The sequence below is a fragment of the Camelus dromedarius genome, chromosome 4 (assembly GCF_036321535.1).
Source record: "Camelus dromedarius isolate mCamDro1 chromosome 4, mCamDro1.pat, whole genome shotgun sequence".
Classification (NCBI taxonomy): domain Eukaryota; kingdom Metazoa; phylum Chordata; class Mammalia; order Artiodactyla; family Camelidae; genus Camelus; species Camelus dromedarius.
The window spans coordinates 24,253,351-24,275,554 of record NC_087439.1 but is presented as its reverse complement, the minus strand read 5'-3'; the positions used below and the strand labels follow the sequence as shown (position 1 = coordinate 24,275,554).

General features: G+C 35.7%; 1 protein-coding gene across 5 annotated transcripts in view; it reads right to left on the bottom strand.

Annotated features, from left to right (window-relative positions):
* The window catches only part of ARHGAP15 (Rho GTPase activating protein 15), a 575,316-nt gene that overhangs the window by 493,739 nt on the left and 59,373 nt on the right, over window positions 1–22,204 (bottom strand). For all 5 annotated transcript variants that reach the window (XM_064484735.1, XM_010974707.3, XM_064484738.1 and 2 more), the window contains one exon: window positions 11,795–11,863. In XM_064484735.1, coding sequence (XP_064340805.1) covers window positions 11,795–11,863 — 69 coding nt within the window. The remainder of the gene's footprint in view (window positions 1–11,794; window positions 11,864–22,204) is intronic.

The window sequence follows — 22,204 nt, the reverse complement described above, 5'->3', positions numbered from 1 at the left end:
CCTCTACCTGTGCTGTGACTCTACCTTTCACACCTGGGTTCCCAGCACATACAGTGCTTGCTGGCACTGATCGTCACAATAATAAATATTGTTTGAACAAATGAGTGAATGAATGAATGGCTACTTAAATGCCTATTGAAATTTTTATAGGAAACTAGACAAGCCAAAAAAAAGTCTATCTGCATTATGACAGGCGAAAGGAAGAGATATTTGGGGGTGAATTATTCCAAACCACTAAAATTTCATCAAAGAATTGGCTATTTACAAGACTCAACCTGATATAGGTGAGAGCTTTTCTGAGTTGTTTATTACTATATCCCTAATATATAGCACAGTACTTAGCTTTCAAAACATATTTGATGAATACATCTTTTAATAAATAATGATGATGATAATGATGATTTATGATAATCATAGCATAGTATCTTTCACCTAGCTACATTTTCAGAGAATTTCTTTTATTTCAGCATGTTCTCCACAAGCCTCGAAGAATCTAAGGAAGCTCTCTTAGATAATTTTTAGAACCATAATGTTCAGTGGTGCCCCTTTTGTACTTGGATTCATCTGTTCATTTGTTTTTTCTACCTTTTATTCTATGTATACTGTCCCTTCTTTTCAGTGCCAGGAAATCTTATTTATCTAACCCTATAATCCATATAATACATTTACTATTTAACTCTGGGCATCACTGGTTTCTACAAATGTTTGGAAGAAAGATGGTTTCAGGAGCAGTTAGCATCATAGAGGAGGTCCTTTTCTTTAAGAATGTATACTAAGAAAGTTCATTGTATAAATAGAGACAAAATTTACTGTCTTACATAAGCTTTTTTTCTGATGAAAATAATTACCAAAAGCCTGAATATATCTACCAAAAAGCTACAAAAATCTCTCAACTCATCATAAAAATTGATACATGCATTCTCAGCTAAGAATATTGCTTTTTTCCCCCAAACTATATTCGCTAAAAGACCACTGGGTGGACATTGGATATTTAGTACCCAGAGATGTATTACTGATGACCATTTCTCTAAAAAAATGAAGGGAAATGGGAAAGGGAAAAGCTAATACTCTTGTAGGGAGAAATCAACATAAGCTGGTTTGAGTTATATTCTTTAAAATTCTCTCTCCTAGGATGCATACATTATGTTCCTCCAGACACTACTGAACCTTTTCAGGATACCTGAGTTTGAGGCCAGGAGCTGAATTCCTCGTATTAGGATTCTATAAATGTGATAGCATTGCCATCAAACAGGCTGAACCAGTTTTCACGGCTTTGGGTCAATGCAATACAGTTGCCAGGCATGACCCCACAGAGGTCCCAGTAAAAGGAAAAAGGAAGAGGTAAGTAGCAGGTTTGGTATCTTCTTTTATATTATCATTCTAAGTCCAAGTTGCCTTCCTGATCATTTGAAGAAGCTAATAATCCTCTCACTGTGTACTTTTACCAATCATATTTATTTATGTGGTGCAGATTTTTACATATCTATGTGTCTGCATACAAATTTTCACATGTAACTGTACACAGATGCAACCATCATGCACTATTCCCACTTCTGGGATCAGCCGTTCATTTCTCTCCACTGTTTCTTTCATACTTATTGTACAGTCATTCACTCTTTCAACACATTTTTAAATAGTAACATTCCCTTCCCATAAATACCAGATGCTTTGCTCACAATGGACTGCAAAGATTAATAGGACAATCTTAATCTTACTGAGACTTATATCCTTGTGAGCTCACATTCAAGACACTTCTGGTCCTCTTTTTGTGGACTGAATACCACACTCCTCTCCAGCCATCCCAGAGACTGAGTTAGCTTTTACCCCGGAATAGACAACTCCAATCAGGCTTCCTACACTGAAAGCACTGCGTTACTTTAAGTCCCATGATGGGGAAGCAAAGCTTCCATGAGGTACATTTAATTACTTAATTATTCATTGTCATCATACTTTGAAATACCTCATCATGTTCCAGACACTAGGAATCAGTGATTCCAGGAAGCTCATAGGAGATGAAAGAAATATTAGGGCAAGCAGAAGATGACTATGTATTTTGTATGTGGCTTTATATATGGTACCACAGTATTTACTCTAATTATTTATTCCCATTTTATGTTAATCCTATGGTTTGCAGGGACAACAATCAATAAATCACAGTGGAGTATGTTGGTCATCTAGGACTCAAATGGCCTTGCCTCTAATAATTTACAAAATTATGTATAGCTCAGGCCTAAGTTTAGGATACTATATGCCAGGTTCCAGGCCCATTTGAAGTTCTTTAAGGTAGTAGCACTCCTTAAACTACGTATACTTAAGAAATGTCAACGAATATTTAGATGCTGTATCTGGCTTCTTGAGCTATTTATCCAATGCTCCTTAGAAGCCTTATTTAATGCTAAGTGGCAGGAAAGATCAGCAATTTGTCCAGACTGGATGCCAGCCAGTCTGCTAGCATTGAGGAAGTACTAAGCAGACACAACTGTGTTGAGATACAGATGAAAAGAATAAATGGCAGTGGGATATCCAGATAGCACCTGTTTATCAACCTAAGTTGGAAGTGATAGGCAAGGCAAGAGAGCCGAAGACAACCTATGATTAATGGTAACAATCGTGGTAGAGAGACCAGCCTGTAACCATAAGTTCAGACACTGTAATTTTTTATGTGAAGGCTTCACATCGTTCTCAGATAAAAGTAGAATTGAAAACAACAGATTTTCATCTACACCAGTCCACCAAAAGAACTCTATCAAAATACATGTTTATAAATAGAAATAAACTGAATCTAAGACTTTCCTTGATTTTCACAAGAAGGGATTGGCTTTTAATACCAGAACCACAGAGCTTTTTTGCTCTACTGATGTATGTAAGTTGTTGCTCTTTCCCGCTTTGTTCTGATTGTGTTCATTGGCAACATTCTGACTCCTAATTCACTTTCTAGGTACTCTCACATGGAATGTGGATGACAGTCAGCATCAGTATATCCACCGCTATAAATTTATACATCAGAATTACAGTTTACACAGCAGACTCTTACAAATTTGGTTACTATGAAATAATCCTAGGGATCATCACCTCCATAAACACTGATAATATTGATAAATATAATTTTTCAAGATCCTCAAATCTGAGACAGGCCCCAGCCCTGAATTGGAGACAGCCCTCCAAAGTTGCATTACCCTGTGAAAATTTCTGTGTGACTGACTGTACTCCTAGGAGAACTTTTTATCAACTTGCTGTAACTACAAATGTGAGCTACAACAATTTTCAAACAGATCAGGCATTTAATTATTTTCCTATTTAATAATGAGGTTATATTTTTTTCTGAATTTTTAATAGATCACAGTACTTTGCTGGTAATCTTGTTTGTTCTGGTAATTTCTATTATAAAGCACAAAATGAACACATATCTGGTTATATCAAATGATGCTTCTCTTCCTTCTTAAATCTCTTCTTGATTTCTCTACTACCCATAAAAACAGAAATTTCTGTCTTCTTTCCATTGGCTTTCTTTTTTAAAATTATTTTTATGTTTCTATTTTTAAAACAAAAATTGTATACATTTAAGGTGTAGAATATATTTTGATTTATGCAAACATAATGAAATGACTACTATAGTCAAACTACTTAACGTATCCATTTTCTTATATGGTCACCTTTTCAAATCTTTTTTTGTGGTGAGAGCATGTGAGATCTACCCTCATAGCAAATTTCCAGTGCACAACACAGTCTGATTAACTATAATCACCACATGATATAGTCGATATCTAGAACTTAGTCATCCTACGTCACTCCACTGGCTTTCCTTGTCTTGCCCCACTTTCCTCTTTGGGATTCATTGCTTACATTTTTCTTCTCAGTCTCCAATTATTTCTGTATTGGCTCTAGCTTTCTTGCTATATCAGATCTGCTGACCATGTGTTTGGACTTGCAGTGGAACAGAAACAAAAGCAAGGGAAAAAATCACTTTCAAAATCCAACTTATCTGTACATCATATAAAGTATTAATTTAAAAAATGTAAATGTTTAATTTTAGAACTACCTTATGTATAGCTGGAGAATGAAATATGATGCTTTTAGAGACGTGAAGTATGATATTTTGGCCTAATGTAGATGCATAATTTACTGTGTGCATACTTTTAGAAAGTGGTAAACCAAAATTCTCAAGTTGGATACAATAATTACATGAAAAGGAGAACAGAAGAAAAGCAAAGAAAAACGATGCTTTGTCATACATGAGTGGTGCCTGGAAAGGAATAACTAAGCATTCTCAGAGAAGTTCTGGAGAAGCTGGTCTTGATTTCAGGCCTTGGAGTTAGGCACGGTTTGCTCATTGCAACTTATTTATACCCTGCAGTGCGTATGCTGCTCATGGGTTTTCCCCTTCTCTTTCTCTCAGGATAAGATAATATGTTGAGCTTTAGGCTTCTGCTGAATGTCTTGAACCGTTTTTCAAATGTTGGGTTTGGCAAAGTGCATGCTATGTTTTGCCAAGTGCTTTTCCCCATCATTTTAAATCCCTGTGTATTTCCAGGGAAATTTGACCCACATGTCTCTGATTTATTTACCCTTAACTCATCAAAATGTCATCTGGAAAAAGCTACTATTTGATGTTTAAGAACCCCCATAGCCTTTTCCCTGAGCCTTTCATCTTGTAACCAGTGTGTTTCATTTCATCACCACCAAAAAATCCAGGTTCTATTTGGGAAATGGGCTGCTGAGGGCACCTCTTTTTGTCTCAAGAACTTCAATATTCTGGAGACTTTCTCTGCGTATCACCTCTCCTTTCTCCTCCTCTGTTTCTCTCTTCTTCCCTGACTTCTATTTCTTTGTGTCTTGATTTAAATATGTTGCTCTTTCTTTGCCTACCATTGGAGTTCAGTGAGAATGGCCTTTCTGGTTACTGCCTCGGCGATCTATTACCATAATTCAATTGCTTTGTTATAACCTAATTTTGGTCAAGGCAGTAAGGAAGAAAGGATTGCTCAAAGTTAATGTCCTTTTTTGTTGTTATTGTGTGTGTGTGTGTGTGTGTGTGTGTGTGTGTGTGTGTGTTCTTTTTCTCTACTCTAGAGTCAAATGAATTTCAAATGTGGGCCTGGGTGGGAGAAGTTATTGTAACCTATTTCTGTGTTTTAATGGCTTCTAAACTCCTTACCATCACCTCAAGACCTGTCATGATCAGAGTACTACCTCCCTATGCCCACACTTCTTGACTTATTTCCCTGTTCTAGCCAGTATGACATTCTTGCAGTTTTTCAAATGTAACAACTTTGTTCTGACCTCCAGACCTTTGCACTTGCTGATCCTTCTATTTGCATCATTCTTCTTCCAGTTACTTGCTTGACAAAATCTATCACCCTGCAAGTCTCAATTTAAATAGCCCTTTCAAAGAGAGCTTTTATGATTACTTAATCCAAGGTAGGCTCTCCCTCTCACATAGAAACTGTCTGCTCTCATAGCATGTTGTGTAATTTGCAGTCATAGAACAATGCCTTCCCTTACTTATGCTGCTCTTCACCTGTAGACTGACAGCCCCTCCAGAAAAGAACATGATTATTTAGTATATCGTTGCATACCCCAAACCTAGCACAGCGCCCAGTACGGGGATGGCCTCAACAAATACTGAAATAAAAAACACACTCCTGTTTGAGTAAAGGAAGGGCACATAAAACAATGGAAACTTGGAGATGGTCTGTACTGGCGTTATTAAATTATGTAACTTTATCAACAGAGTACCAGCTTGAAGATCTGGGAGGATGTTTTTCGGAAAACCTAACTTTATCTTAACAAAGCAGAATTTTGAAAGACTGAAGAGCTTTTGGAAATTTTTTGCTATTTAAAGAAAGCACAGCCTGATCAATGGAATTATTCCCTGAAAGAGGCTGTGCTTTGTTTTAAAATAAGAAAACACTGTATGTTCACAATGTCTTTCAGCCTTAAAGCCCTCACAAGTATTAATTAATCCACAAAATGATATCTGGCTCCAAAAGGTAGAATCTGTGACTTAAGGTTTATCTGCAAAAGCCTGCTTTGCCCCGAAGCCATGGCAACTTCCTGAGCTCTGGCCTCCAAATCCTTCCAGCTCAGGAGGTAGCAGATGATTCTCTAAAACCTGCCATAGGCTTTTGACTCCTGCAGGGTTATTCGTAGACATGTCTTATACTCTTTTGATATAAATAAAGATGATAAAGATTTAACATGCTGTAAACAGGGTTATTTTTCTTTAAAACTTCTTTAGGGGCAAAAGGGAAAATGCCCTGAAAATAATTAGGTCTCATGAAGAGTTGTAATGTGAAACATACAAGACATGGAAACAAACATGTATTAGTATATTTGACGTTTTATGTTTAAAATCTTTGCTGCTTTATAGGACTGGTTAAGCAACAATACAGCTACTCAGAAAACAAGTTAGTCTCTTGCATTGATAGCATATAGATTTTCATACCAAGTTGCATAAATGATGTCAGCTGTCAGTGAACAGGGTAGTTTCCACCATAAGATTTCTGACTACAAATAGGAATATATTTTTGCCAGTATTCAAAAGTAATGCATTATGTTTTTGTTTAAAGGGAACATTGAGAGGTAAAGCTGGTTACCACAAGGTGACAGCATCCATCAGAGCAACCACCATGGCAGACTCCACTTCTGTAAAGTGAATCATTTTCCTCCAAAGGGGGTCGATCTAATGGGATACTTTCACCAGTTAGGCTTAAAGCCAAAGCCTCTCATGATTGCTGGATAATGTTCAGGGAAGTTCTAAATATGACAGGTAAAGGAAATGGGATTTATATAGCACAAAATGTGGGATACAGATACTCAAAGATCCATATGCTAAAAATAATGAGTAATGACATCATCTTAAAGGATCTTACTATTTTCTAAAGTGTTTTGGTACTACTTTATATATGGTAATTCATCCTGGTAGGTACTGCCAAGGGAAACTACTGCGAGACCCTATGAATGACTCCAAAGCAACACTGAGGCAGGCATGAGGGAAGGAGGAAGAATTGTGGAGATGGAAGGAAGGAACATGCCAGATTTTTGGAAAGAAATAAGTAAATATAGATAAAAATAATATAAAGTTATATTAGTCAAATATAAAGACAACTATTGGTTCTAGAAAATAATTCAAGTCTCAGTGTAAACAGTATGGTACTAAAAAGTTAGAATTTGTTGCTTGAGGGAGCTGGTGGTTATTTTGTCATTGTCTATCATAATGGAGTAATTCATAAATGAGACTTGTGGGGGAAAGATAAACATTTCTTTCCTTAAAACAACACGAAATAAGCAATTTAATCAAGTAGAGACTGATCGGTGGATAATAGTTGAAAATAACCTCTGTTTACAAGACAGAGCAAGATAAACAAGTACTCAAAGAGAGGCTCCAGGGAAAGTCAACTCAGGAATAGGAAGTAAATTGATTGGTAGTTCCAAAAGAGCTATAAAAGAATGTGCGTGTGTGTGTGTGTGTGTGTGTGTGTGAGAGAGAGAGAGAGAGAGAGAGAGACAGACAGACAGAGACAGAGAGACAGAGAGAAAGAGACAGAGTAAGAGAAAGAGATGCAGAGAAGAGATTTAGTGACTGCAAACTAAAGAGCTCAAGAAATTACTGTTTTTGCCTTCTATCTAGCAGTACTTCCCAGTGCTACTTTTCCAAGGTTATCTGACTTTATATTATACTGAGCCCATAAATGTATTTTTTTTAGTTAAACTATCTATAATTTAAGATATTTAAAATGAGTTTCATTTATTAAGAATTGAGGCTGCATAATCAAGACAGACAATTACATGCCAGCAAACCAACAAATAACCTTAGTGTTAGGACAGTAAATTGATATAACCATTTCTGAATATTCTAATTTTTTTAATACTAGCCCTATGCTTGATCTGCACGCACAGCACATACCATTAGTCACTGATTAAATTTAACCAATAACCATAATTTTAATTTTTAAAATTCATAATTAATATATATTTTACGTAAAAATTTTCAGACCCCCTTACAGCATTTTTCAAATATAATTGCACATATATTTGCACATATAAAATTATATATAATTGCATATATATTTATATTTCATACACAGGCATATAGCTTCATTTTCAGTCTAACTTTTGCCATGTTTCATCAAACACTTCAGAGAAACATTTGTTGTGCTATATTTAAAATAAAGCTCTTTATAATTATTTATATATACTTTATTTGTTCTGTAAGTCAAATTTATAGAAAAGAAACACAATTACTTTCCTATTCACTGCACAGCTACACTGTGCCAGGACTTATATAAAGTCTTAATAATAAAACAGTGAATGATACTCAAATACCTTATACTTCAGTAAGAGAACTGTAAAAGGAAATAGGCAGTTTTAGTGTAATTAGAGACAGAGGAAATTTAGAGGTAGAGGCAAGGCCAAGCTGCTATAAGAAGACAGAATAAAGAAAGGCTACCTGATTCAAAGTTGAGGAATCAGAGAAATATTTTCCAGGGAAAATGCTCTCTAAGTTGAAACATAAGTACTTAATTTTGAAAAAAAAGATATATTCTTACCTAAGTAAATTTTTTAAATTGGCTTTCACTATGAATAGCAGTCATATCTGCAATTAACAATATTATGTTAATAAATCATTAATATTATTATTATTAAATCAATTGACAAATATGTCTTTGCTGACCAAGCACTAGTGCCAGAAGCAATGTAAAGGGACATATGATATAATAAAGAAAATACAAGTCACGACCCCTAACTTCAAAGCATTTATAGTCTAGCCATGGAACAAGCCTATTACCCATGAAATAAGAGTGAACAACACAAAAGAGTGCTGGGATGAAGGAACTATAATCGTTACAGAAAATCCAAGTTCCTTCAGGGTGAGAGCCATGTCTTAATCATGTTACTATTGCTAGCTTCAGGGTATACATTTGGAAGTAGATAATAAAGTAAATCAGGGACCATGAGAGAATTCTATAGACTGGATGCTATAGAAAATAGAAAGCTGTTGGACGTTCTGACAAGGAGAATGAAGTAATGAAGATACTGTTTAAAGAAGGCGGGGAGGCATTACTGCACAGTATCAGTGGGAGATGCAGTGGGTGAGGCATGGTGGAATATAGTAGGGTAAAACCAGAAGCACTGGGAAGCCTGGGAAAGGACATGCACCTGTACGCACAGAGGAAAAACGAGGGCACCACATCCATTGTCGAGAAACTATCTCAGAAAATGTCGACTTATGTGATGGGTCATAGAGACAATAAAGGATCCAAAGACAATGTGTTCTAAGCCTAGATACATGTTTGCTACTAATAGAAATGAGCTCAATGGAAACAGGAATCAATTTGGGAGGAAGGTGATGACGGGTCCAATTTGAGAGATTTCATTTTTAGGATGACACTGAGACATACTAGAACAAATGACTAAGTAGCACTTCAAGATATACGATGAGATAATGAAGAGAAAGTTCACAGGTATAGGTCTGTGTATTATGAGGTTGGAAGAGAAAAAAGCCATTAACTACTTCATTTGTACACTCATTTGACACACATTTCCTGAGATTTTATAATATTCTAGCAATTGTTATAATCATGGGAATAGAGTTATAAACATAGAAGATAATATCCCTGCTCTCACAGAACATCCTAATGAGATGACAAACAAAAAGAAATTGTGTAGTATACTACATGGTGGTAAGTTCTAAGAAGAAAATTAAATTAGGGCAGGAGAAAAGGAGAGTGGACAAAAATGGTAGGGTTTTTTAATGTGTTCATTTGTGTTTAGGGGAGATTAGAGAAGACCTACCTTAAAAGGTGTTATTTGCACAGAGACGCAAAGAAAAGGAACGAATGAGCCTTACAAATTTCTGGGCACCAAATGAACTAGTTTGTACCAGGCAGAAGAAAGAGCAGGTGAAATGGCCCTGTGGGAGAAGTAAGGAGGTCATTTTGGCTGGAGTAGAATAAGCCAGGAGAAGAAAGGAAAAGGTGAAGCACAGAGGTGGCTGGGACCTGCAGAATCAGGTGAGGCACCAGATGCTTTTCCGTTTTTACCCCGGGAGAGACTGGAAATGACAGAGGAATTTGATCCAAAGAGTGATAGAACCTAACTTACATTTTAACAAGCTCATTCTGGAAACAGAAAGCAAGAGTGAAAATAGGCACGTGAGTTAGGAAGAAATTGTAGTAAACTGGGAGAGATGATAGCATAAAGGTGGTAAAAAGTGAACTGATTCTGGATGTATTTTAAAGACAGAGCAAACAGGGTTCTTTGATTTTGTTTACCTTATGAAAGAAAGAAAGGAGCTAAAGATGGCTAAGAGTCTTGACTGAAACATCTGAAAGAATGGAGTTAGCTTCTTTTGAAATAGAGAAGGCTGGGAGAAGCGGGTTTGGGAGAAAATCAGGATCAATTTAGGAAATGTTAAGTTTGAGAAATATCTTAGACATATAAACAAAAATACCACAATATACACTACCGGGGTTTAGGGCAGTGGTCCATGCTGGAGATTGAAATTTAAAAGTGGTTAGTGTAGCACACCACATAAAACCATAACACTGAATGAGATGCCCTATGGAATAAATGTACAGAAAAAGAAGTAAAGAATTGAGCTCCAAGATGAATGGGAACCAGCAAAGAAGATGGAAAATGAGTAGTCACTTAATTAGTTGGAGATCCGTGAGACAGTGGTTTCCTAGCAGTCATGTGAGAAAAAAATGTTTCAAAAAGAAGAGTTATCAATTGGATTAAATTCTTAGATAGATCTAAGAGAACTGAGACTTTTACCAATGGATTTAGTAATAGGGAAGTAATTGATGATCTTGTTAAGAGATGAGTGGTTGGGATAAAGGCCTAAATGAGGTTAGTTCAAGATGTAAAGGAGGGGAGAAATCAGGGACATTAAAGGTAGACAATCTTTTAAAGGAATTTTTATTCTAAAGTAAAGGAGAATGACAGAGTAATAGCTCAGGTAAAGATAAGGAATCTAGAACATACAAAACAAGAGAAAATAGAACTGAACCAAGAAGAGAAATAATCCGGGGACTGGAAGCGTGTTGACTAACGCAAAGCACAGCAAGAAGAACAAGCAAGGAGAAAACATAAAATACATTTATCAAAAAGGAGGCCATTAACAAAAAGAAGTATCAAAATCTCTCACAGAGGTTAGGTTTATGTATTTTTAAGACTTCTGTAATACTACATTCCTTCATGTTTTTCAGAATATTTCAGGCCCTCTTATAGTCATTAGTATACCGCAATAAACAGCATGAAAGGGAAAAAAAATCCTGCTTCCTGTTATTCACACCCTGGTGTAACCCTTCTCGAATGTAGACTGGACTTAGTGACTTGCTTTCGACCAAGAGAATGTGTCAAATTTGATGGGCTATCACTTCCATGATTAGGTTGCAAGAGATTTTGCCTTTCAACTTGCTAGCAGACGCTCTTGCTTTCTCAGTTTACGTGCTGCAAAGAAGCAAGCTGCCATGCTGGAGAAACCCAAGTAGCAAGGAACTGAGAGCAGCCCTGGAGGAACTAAATACTGCCAACAACTGTGTACATGAGCTTGAAACAGATCCTTCCCCAGTCAAGCTTTCAGTTGTGACCCCAATTTTGGCTTCACCCTTGATTGCAAATTTTAGAAAGTCTCTGAACTACAGGACCCTGCTAGGTTATGCCCAGATTTCTGATTCACAGAAACATGAAATAATAATGTGTGTTGTTGTTCTAAGTTGTTGAGCTCTGGGGTAATTTATTTTGTAGCTGTAGGTAAATAATACAGTGTTGAAGTGAAACAATCACTTACCAATTGCTCCAATGGAGGAATGACATCTTTCAAGACATGCTGTGAATGATTTCTTCTGTGCCGAGATATCTGAAAAAATATTGACATTTGATACCATTATATATATAATAATGTATATATATATATAAGCTTTACATGATTTAAAAGAGAATAATTTAGTAGTGTACATGAAAATAACTGTATTAAGATTTATTCAAAAAAGTGAATAAAGTGGATTTAAATGGGAAGTAAATGTTTTAGACATTAATTAATTTGAATAAAATGTGTACTCAAAGCTGACTGTCTGCAACAATATTTCATATTCCATGTGGTCTTCTTACTGTGTGACCTTGACACCCCTCCTATCAAATGATGGGGTCTATGTTCTTTCATTTTGAACTTGGGCAGACCTTTATACCTACTTCAACCAAAACATATGGCAGAAGTGGCACTATATGACCTAAATATTAAAGCATAAAAATAACATGCAGCCCCTCTAATTTTCTTGGAATCCTCACATTTAGAATATAGTCATCATGATGGGAGGAAGCCCAAATCATCCCATACAGAGAGACCACAAAAAGAGGCCTTGTAACTTTTCTGGCTGACGGACTAGCTGAGGTTCCAGCAGACAGTAAGTATCAACCATCAATCATGTGAATATAAAGATGTCCTGATAATTCCTTCTTCCAATCATTGAACCACCCCTAGACTTCCAATTGAGACTTTAAATACTGTGTAGATGAGACAAGCTGTCTGTTGTACCTTGTCTGAATTTTTGACCAGATTCCATAGCATAAAAAAGCATTGTTTTACACCTCTATGTTTCAAGGTGATCTGCATTGCTGTAACAATCACTGGAACAAAATATTTAATATTGAAATACTTTGTGTTTATGCTGTGATGTGAGCTCAGCTTTTTCAGAGGTAATGTTCTATTAATTTTCAGGTCTTCTACTATTATAATACATTTAAATACATAATAGTCATACAATAAGTGCTTCTGGAAGAAATTTTTTTAAACACCTTATTGTTCTTTCTTCTGAACAGGCATCATAGACAGATTCTACAATAAAACAAAAAAGAAAAGAAAGGAAAGGAATTTATAATTAAAAATTGTATTTTGATAATTTAAATAGAAGCTCTCATTAGTAGTATTATTTCACTAAGCAGGAATTTTCCAGTACTTTGAATGAAGGAGAGAGTGGGGCAGGGACGAACAAAGCAGTAGGAAGAGAAAGAATGAGACAGACACAGAGAGACAGAGATGGAGTGAGATCGGGAGAGACAAGAGTTAGAGGACTCTGTAAATAAAGCAGACCTGAGTAGTATGTCTAGAATAGAATTTTGGATGTCTTTGGCTCTGGTTACTGGCATATGCAACTGACTGAAGGGATTAAATCAATGCCTACTAAGATTTTGAGGGAACTGTATTACCAAAGAAACCAGAAGTCAGGCCTAAAAACCCTGTGATTCTATCGAACCCCTGAATCCCACATTTCCTCCACAAAAACTGGATTATGAAGGTAGTACAAACTTCAAGGAGGCCATTCTCTTCAATGCCCACTTCGGATGAGGCCCATGAATGATAATGAAGAAGGAAGAGCCTCCAGAGAGCAGAGCCAGAAGCCCTGGAGAACAATGGACATGGGGAATTCTTCCAGAAAGAAGAGCCAGGCACTGTCTCTACTGCCAGGGAAGGGTCTCCCAGGACCTGCCCAGCAGGATTTAATTATCACTTTGGTCCAGTGATTGTTGGCCATTTATCATTCTTTTCTTTACAAATGAGAGGGGTTTTGTTTGTTTTTCCAGGTATCAAGTTCTTACGCCACCATTGTCTTTTGAATGTGATGGGGAAAGCAGGGTGGAGAGCTTATTTTTCAAGTTCTAAATTCTTAACCCCCTGGAGAAAAATTGGGCCTGAAGGAGAAAACTGTTTAATACCAGAGATTCTAGAATTGGAGCTTGAGGCAGTAACTGGATGGGGCTTTTGGCTGTCACCTTTGAGGAGGTATACAGATGTATTTCTAAGTTTGGAAAACAGGGGTGAACTGTTATATAGGAGGAATGCAGAGCCTGATGGTCACTCACCTCTCTTTCCTGGGCAGATATTCAGACTGCGTTTCTCAGCCTGCCTTGCAATTAAGAGTGGCCATGTGACTAGTTCAGACCAATAGAAAGTGAACAGAAACAATGAGACCCATTTGCCTTCCAAGACTATTAACCAGGGAGGGCTTCCCCTCCACGTCCTCTTTCCTAGTATACTGGCTGGTAGTAAACATTAAACAAGGCCTCATGGGAGGATGAAGGTGCAAGATGGGAGAATCTGGGGCTCTGCATCACCACGTCAAGAAAAGCCAAGCACAGGCCGGGAAAACTTACTTTGCTTTATTTAGTAAACTTTTATTTCGGAATAATTTTATACTTAGAGAAAACTTGCAGGGAGTACAGAGAATTCAGGTAGAAATTTTCCCTTCAAACTTCTATGTAGTGAGAAATAAACTTGCATTTTGTGAAGCTATCATGTATTTTAGAGAATTTTACAGCTTTTAGCATTACCCTAATAAGATAATCATGGCTGATGCTCAATTAATATTGAAAGGAAAGGCCTTTTGCATATGAAAACCGAGAACAGAATAGTAGTTGATGGGAGCATTCCTAGAAACCAAAACTTCATACATGTTATTCACTGATATTTCAGCTTCTTTAGCAGGGGGAGAATATGTATGTATATATTTGGTATTTAAGCCTCTTAAGGAAGTAGGGATTTATTTTATACTGCTCTACATTTAAAATTTACTACTGTTAACTCTTACTCAGTATACTAAGATTTACAATCTTCAGTGAATATTTAGTACACATGTCTTATATTCAGCTTATATGGGTGGAAATATTTGTTGTTCCATTTCTTGCTGGACTTACAGTCTATGTGTAAAAGTCATTCGCTTGTAAAGGTACCTCAAGATTTAAATGTTAGAGAAGGTAGTATGTAAATATCTCCATATCAATGAATGGGCACCTGGGTGTTCACCCATGTCAGTTTTACCATTTCTTCTATGACCAAGTCCATGCCATTTTTGTCCCACCACTACCAGATTTGAATGGGCAAAGCAGCCCACCATCCTCTAAATATTCTCTTCTTGTCAACTTTGGAAAGCTTTCATCTAAGGAGATGATTCTAAATGTGTTGTGTACATATTGCCAGGGCACAAGAGATGATTTTAGCTGACAACTGTTTTAATTTTAATTTATTATTTACATAATCCTAAGATTTAGCAGAAAAAAATCATCACATCAGAGCCATTTATAAGTGAACTGAATACATTTTCCATTAACATAAAGTTATTTAAGTCTATGAAATGTGAGAAAACCCCACAAAGTAAGTGAATGACTGAAGTTTGGGAAATAAATTTTAATGGGAAGAAACTGGACCAGAAATGACCAGTTACTAAGCACATACTTATTTTACCCTTGAAGGAAACCACTGATTCCATGATATAAATAAAAATTCAACTTGAGAAATGAAACAGTAATACCACCTGCTAATATTTATTGAGTGCTTATCATTTGCCAGGAACTGTTCTAAATATTTGCATATACTAACATATTTAATTCTCACCCCAACCTTAAGAGATTGGTGATACATGTTTCATAAAGGTAGAAATACAGACACAGACTATTTAAGTAACTGAAAATCCATAGCTAGTAAAAGGCAAGGGTGATATTTTAACAAGGATCTAAGCCCTCAGCTATTGTACTTTATTGTTCCTTTAGCAGTATAAATGTATATAATATAAAGACAGTCACTAAAGTCTTGGAGAACTACAGAGATACCCGGTGTGCGTAAGTGGATATTTCTAAGGTAGAAATTTGAAGACAGCCAAACTTGTAAATTTGTTCATGTTTATGCAGGAATCTAGAGATCAAACTTCAAATCTGTTATGAATCATCTTAATATTCCTTTAGGGGAAGTAATATTGCTGATCATTCCTAAATCAATAAGCTAGCCAATCTATCATGTTCAACGAAGTTATGAAGATATAGAAGGAAAGAAAACTTTCATCACCTGTCTTTTGCTTTAATGTCCTTCTCAGTTAAGCGTTAGGCACAGAGATATGTTTTCATCCCAAATCAAATTATGCTAAGACTTATGATTTATGAAATTCTGGATCCAAAGTTGCTTCATTGTCTTGCATGAATATTAGGAAAACTTAAGATGTTTCAAGAGAGCTGTCTTTCTGTGCCATACTTAATTGAAACAATAATTGTAAAGAAAACTTGAGGTCAATCACAATCTCATGAGGTAAATTTAAAGGGAAAAAAGCTTCTCCTAAGCCACAGAATAAGTAATGAAAAAATCTTACAGTGTTTATATAATTATTTATCAATAAATTATTAGTAGTATCTGATAATTTTGCAAATTGTCATGGGACAACCTCTTGAGAAACATCCCCACTTGAGACATTAGGTGTTTTTATGAACCATTCATTTAGCCAGTAAACATTTCATGTTTAGTACACTCAACATGTAATTTCTGATAGTAGGTGCTTAAAATGTACTTCTTTGTTGATACTATAAAATATCTTTAATGTCAGTATTACAAAGAGAGTACATACTTCATTTTGGACAGTCCTAATTATTTCTCCAGAATATCAGAACTTCTAATACCTGCTATCTGCATTTTGTTCTGTAAATTGCTTCTGGATAAGTTTCAGAATGCTGGCAAGGATGAGTTCTATTGTTTAATCTTAGGTCCTTTTCACTTTTGCAGGAATTGCAAATCACTGAATTTGGAAAACTTTAATAACAGTAATAACATTAGCAATAGCTTGATACAAGATTTGTAATTCATTATTTTCTCTGGGAATTACAAAAAGTGTTTCTTCTGAGGAAGCCTGAAAATAGGCTTTTTATGTGTCTTCTTTCTTTTTGTTTCCAAATAATCTGAGATACTATATAGAACTTCCCTCCAAATATAAGTGAACATGTATGTATATCCATCACATAATTTGGTGTTCACAGCCTGATTTTTTTTGGCTAGTACTTTTACTCTTAAATTATGAAATACTGGTTTCAATATAATTTTACAATTCCTATTTGAAAATTTTATGAATTGCTACTTCTTAACTTCTAGCATTATAGCAGATAGAGGCCATAATAATTCCCCATTTCGCTGGCCTATTTATTAAGAATGTTACTTAACAGTTTCTTCTGAGGTGACGTGGTTATGTCTTAAACTGTTTTTTCTATCCTAGTATTCTGCATCTTAAGCAACTGAGCTTTCATAATAAATACTTGAGTTGATAGCAACCCTTTCTTTGAGGAGAAAAATATATGGCAGAGCTCTTCTGTTTTCTAAGTGATGCCATCTTCCTATTGATTAATTTTTCCAGTAAATAGAAATGATTTGTAGCTATCATTGAAAAAAAAATTGAAATACAAATATCTTTTGACTTAGATTTTTGAACCCAGTATTAGATTAAATATATCACTGCAACTTTCTTAGATTAAATCTGTGAGTTTTTCCTTCTTTATCACCACCCACCACTCTCCCTGCTTTCATTCCTCTGCCTTACCCCAGGTACTTTTTAATTATGCAAAGCAAAGTGGAAAAACGAAGTATTCAAGATGTGCAATGCACATTTTCCTTTAAATTCAGTTTTGTTCTTATTAGAAAATGCATCATAATTTTTTTCAGATATCTTTTCCTCCAAAAAGAGGAATTAAAAAGTCACTTTTTCAAAGTGTCTTCATTTTTTCTTCCATTCCTTTTTTATTTTTATCTATTTAAAAAATATGAAAGTGATGGGTGGGACTAGTACTTGATATATTACAAACTGTAAAAGTAACAGAATTTGGGCATATTAGTTTCCTTGTGTAGGAGGGTCTACTATGAAAGTTATACATAAACATGAAACATTCCACATAGCTCTTATTTTAAATAGATTACCATTTTTGATGAAAGTTTATATCTTGTGGCTTAGAATTGAAATAAAATCACTTGAATAAAAGCATTAGTTTGTTCCAACATTTTCACAGACATGTACATTTTCTGAGGCATACCTCTCATTAGCAACCTCCCTGGATACTTGGATGAAAAACAGAAATAAATTTGTGGTTAAGTTTAGTTTTTATCTTCACAGTTTCTGAAAAAACAATTTTTTTGGTGTATCCCAATTCTTCTGTTCAAATCTTCATTTGTTTTGCCAAATTCTTTTTCTTAAAGCTACTACAATCAGAAGTTAAGGAAAGTCAGTGGAGCAATTTTTTTTTTTTTTTTTTTTTGGCTGGGGGTAGGGGGAATGTGGAGAGGTGACCAATATTTCTTGTACTCACAACAATTTAGTTATTTAGAAATAATAAACATTACCTAAGTGATACCTATATATTTTAATCATGTGAATGTGATTAACTGCTTTTGGGGAAAAAAGGAAGTTAAGATATAAGAACATTACCTTATCATGTATTTAATCTTCTAATTTTATCTATTTGTAGGCATATGTAAAATTTATCCATGCCTCATAATTATTCAACCACTAACTAAATGTAACTTTCATAGTCATAATGGGAGGTAATGACATAAACCATAGAAAAAACAGACCTTCTGTTTTACTTCTTAATTATGTACCACAGTATATTGTTTAACATTTATGTTCTTCTCCTCCATTTGCCCACAGTATCATTCAGTTACCATAGTGGGCATCCAAAAGCAAACATGTTTTTAAAAAATTTTTCCATAAGCCTTTTTTGGTTGTGTATTGTCAGTCAGAAATCTGACACTCTCATCTCTTTTATCCCCTGCAGAAAATAAAAAGGAAAGATTCAAAAACTTTTTGGAGGACATAATTAAATTTTATCAGTATATTTTTTTAGTTTCTTGAATATTCTTTAGTCAGTGTCTGGGTCACCTGAGGCTCTCACCAGCCTTTCAATCATGGGATAAGTCTAGCTGAGTGAAATTCAGCATGAACCATATTTTCTTATCCCAGATAGCAAAAGGAAGTACTTGCTGGAATGATTCTAACTCCTTTATATTTTCCCTCATTTTGTTTAGTCCTAAATGCATATGTTCCTCCAAGAAGAAAATCAAACTGCCTCAAACCTTCCTGTTTAAATAAAAATTAATTATATACAATGTACACTTCCTGTTTATTGCTAAATACTATTTCTTTTAGCTATCTCATTTCTTTTGGCATGTTTTCAGTATGTTTCTCTCCAAGAATTTTCTCAGACTGAGAGGTAACATTCATATGGAACTTGGGCACATCACAATTTTAGCCTTCAAACATGCTCTTAAGATAAAAACTACCATAAGCAAGAAACACAGATATACCTGGATAATATACAATTTACTACATTTTCTTCTTGTGAAGTACACTTATGTATTATCTAAATTTTTACTTTTTTTCTTTATAGGTTCATCTATATTTAGCCATGAATTTCCAAACTGATATAATGAGAAAATAAGGGCCAAGAGACACAGAAATATTTTATTTCAATCATAATATTACTAATGATATTAGATCTAAGATATTAGATAATTCATTAGAGCCATAGCTAAAGTTACTACGATTAGCAGATAAAATAACTTATCTCTTTATAATAGAGATATCTCCTCTGTCGATGCAACTGGAAGGAAAGAGTTGAGAGAGTAATTAAGAAAATGTGGATGTGTATATTTAAAACACTTGGGCCAAACTGGTATTTTCCCCACAACTGCAAGTCATATATTGTCTTTTAAAGAAAAAGATTCAAGACAACAGAAAATACCAAGAAAACTATCTCATAAATACCTCAAAACAAAGGAAAACAGAAAACAAATAAACAATTATTGAGGGTCTAAATTATTTAAATAGTCTACCTATTTTTAGCCAAATGAAACAAATCATTATCAAACAGCCACTTGGCAACATTGGGTAGAAACAACCTATACCTAATTTCGTAATATTTAACTCCTTGGAAATTCTCAACAAATTAGGATCAGTCTTTATTTTCAGTTTGAAATACGTCTTTCATCATCTAGAAAGGCTTACATTGAAAAATCAAGTTTACTTCTTTCTTTTTCAGGTGTATGTTTAATCACTAAAGAAGAAATTTTCTTCTTTGGAAAGTTTGATCCATGACATGTAACGTTTCACAAAGATTATTTACCCAAAGTCAGATTTCTATCGTCTTTTGATATCTTTTCTTATACATCATTATTTCTTAGTAGAAAGATGGAAATGTACTATCTAACTCACTGAAAATGCTCTGCCTGTGTGGAAAGGTCACTTCTAAAAGCATGATGGGAGGCAAAGCTTTTAATAACTATTACATTCTTTCAAGAATTAACGGACTTTTGGTCAAATATTTAAAACATGCATATGAATGCCCCTGGCATTGTTAGCGAATATCTAATAATTGTATCTTTCCAGTTTTCTTTCTTCAGTTATTCTTTGAGGTTTTCATAGACCCCAAACTCACCTTCTGCTGCCGAAAAAGCAGATTTAGTTCTGAAGGTTAATCCAACTCAGCAGGATTGAAGGATGGCACTTTTCCTTGGTCGTAAGTATGTTGGCTCAGGCCAGACAGCTGTTAGGACATTCTCCTCTGGGAATCGTGCCCTCAACACCCACCGTTGATGCACATACATGGTCTACTGGCTGCCGACTTCCATGCCCATCTGCTCAAATGGCATGGTGCCCACTCACAAGTTGGCTGGATCCTTGCCCTTAGTGTGTAGGTGCCAGGCAATGACGGGTTTAGATGGGCAGCCTGCATAATACTACAAGTGACAATTTTTTTCTTTCTCTCATTCTCCAATATCTGTCTTCTGTGCCTTCTCTGAAAGAGAAACTTACGTTTCTCTACCTTTGATTATACCTGTAGACACATGTGGCCTTTTACAGGTAGATATACAAATGCACTCAACCTGCTACCAACAGTAAGATGAAACGGAAGAATCCACAGAGCCCCCAAATGACAAGTTCTAACACTGAAATGGGTTGGATTGTGAAAATCCCGACCACCTGGAGTCTGTCAGAAGAGATTTAGCAAGGGTGTAAGTACAGCAGATCTCTCAGATAGCAATGGCACCAGGAAATAGCTTAAGTTACAGCACTTTTTGTTTGTCGCAGCTCCAGCACAGATCACTTGCCTTGCATTGAAAAGGCACATACAACAGCAAACGAAATAAATCAGGCAAAAAGAACAAGCTTAATGGGAACACAATTTATATGCTCAAATGGGGGCAAGGGTGCAAGCTATGATATTCAGACCTCGGAAATAACCCCGACTGGAGGTCCTAATAGAAAGGAAAAGAAACAGAAATAGCATCTCTCTTCCCAATCTACAGCAAACCCGTGGAGAGGAATAGATTGGCATAGGAGGTTGTGACTTTAATGATCCAAAGCATATGAATGCTTGTTAGCAGACAGCAGACAGACATAAGTAAGAACAACAATAATGGCTACATCTGCAGCCCGGTCAACGGCACTCAGACCAGTCAGGCAGCGCTGGAGAGCAGTGCCGGAAGGTATGTTACAGGCTTGCTTTCCTTGTGTGTTTATTTAAGGGTGATTGAATTCAGGGTGTTGTCAGTCTGCCTTGGAGGATGGTTATCCAATGTGTAGGCATGATCTTTCTCCCTGAATATGCTCTGTTGAGTCAGTTAGTTATGTGTGACTACTGCTCTGTCCTAGTCTTTATACAGTGCCAAAATCCTCCAGTCCAAGTTCCAAAGGAACGGGGCCTAAAAACTTTTGGCTCCAGAATCAAATTAGGTTTCTCTGCTTCCCTAGCCAGAAATGCATAAATACCCAATGGCCAAAACCAAAGAATTTGACATTGTGGAATGAATAGAGCTGTCATATACCACTAAAGTGTGGAAATATCTACTGTTTGAAGTCAGGAATGCTTCAACATCTTCAGTAATCAGAACAGACTTCTTTGGACACCTTCACGGGTTAGTCTGGCTTTTGACTGGGAATGTTTCTGGCAAGCTACTGATTCCAGATATCAGAAATGCAAGAACATACGGTTTATAAGAGAAAATCTGCCATTTTTTCCTATCAAAAATTTTCTCAAAGGCAGCATATTTTCATAGAAGACAGATCCCTCATCCTGTTTTCCTGATTGACCTTCAAGCTGGCACCATGTGCTTAGATGTATACTTTAAAAAGTACTAGTCAAAAAGAGGTAAGTTTGTATAGTTTGAAAAACTATTTATGAGAAACTGAATTCAGAATTCTCTGGGGAGGTTCTGGTGAAAATAGAGAAAGAATAAGCATAATCATCCAAAACTCCTCAATCTGATTGCTATGCTATGACTGTCAGAGTTCCCAGAACAAATTATTTTCCTCATGACTTACCACACCTTGAGGACATAGCAGTAAGAATTACATACTACTAACTTTTTGGAAATGAAAAAAAATCAGATGGGTAGGAACCATGT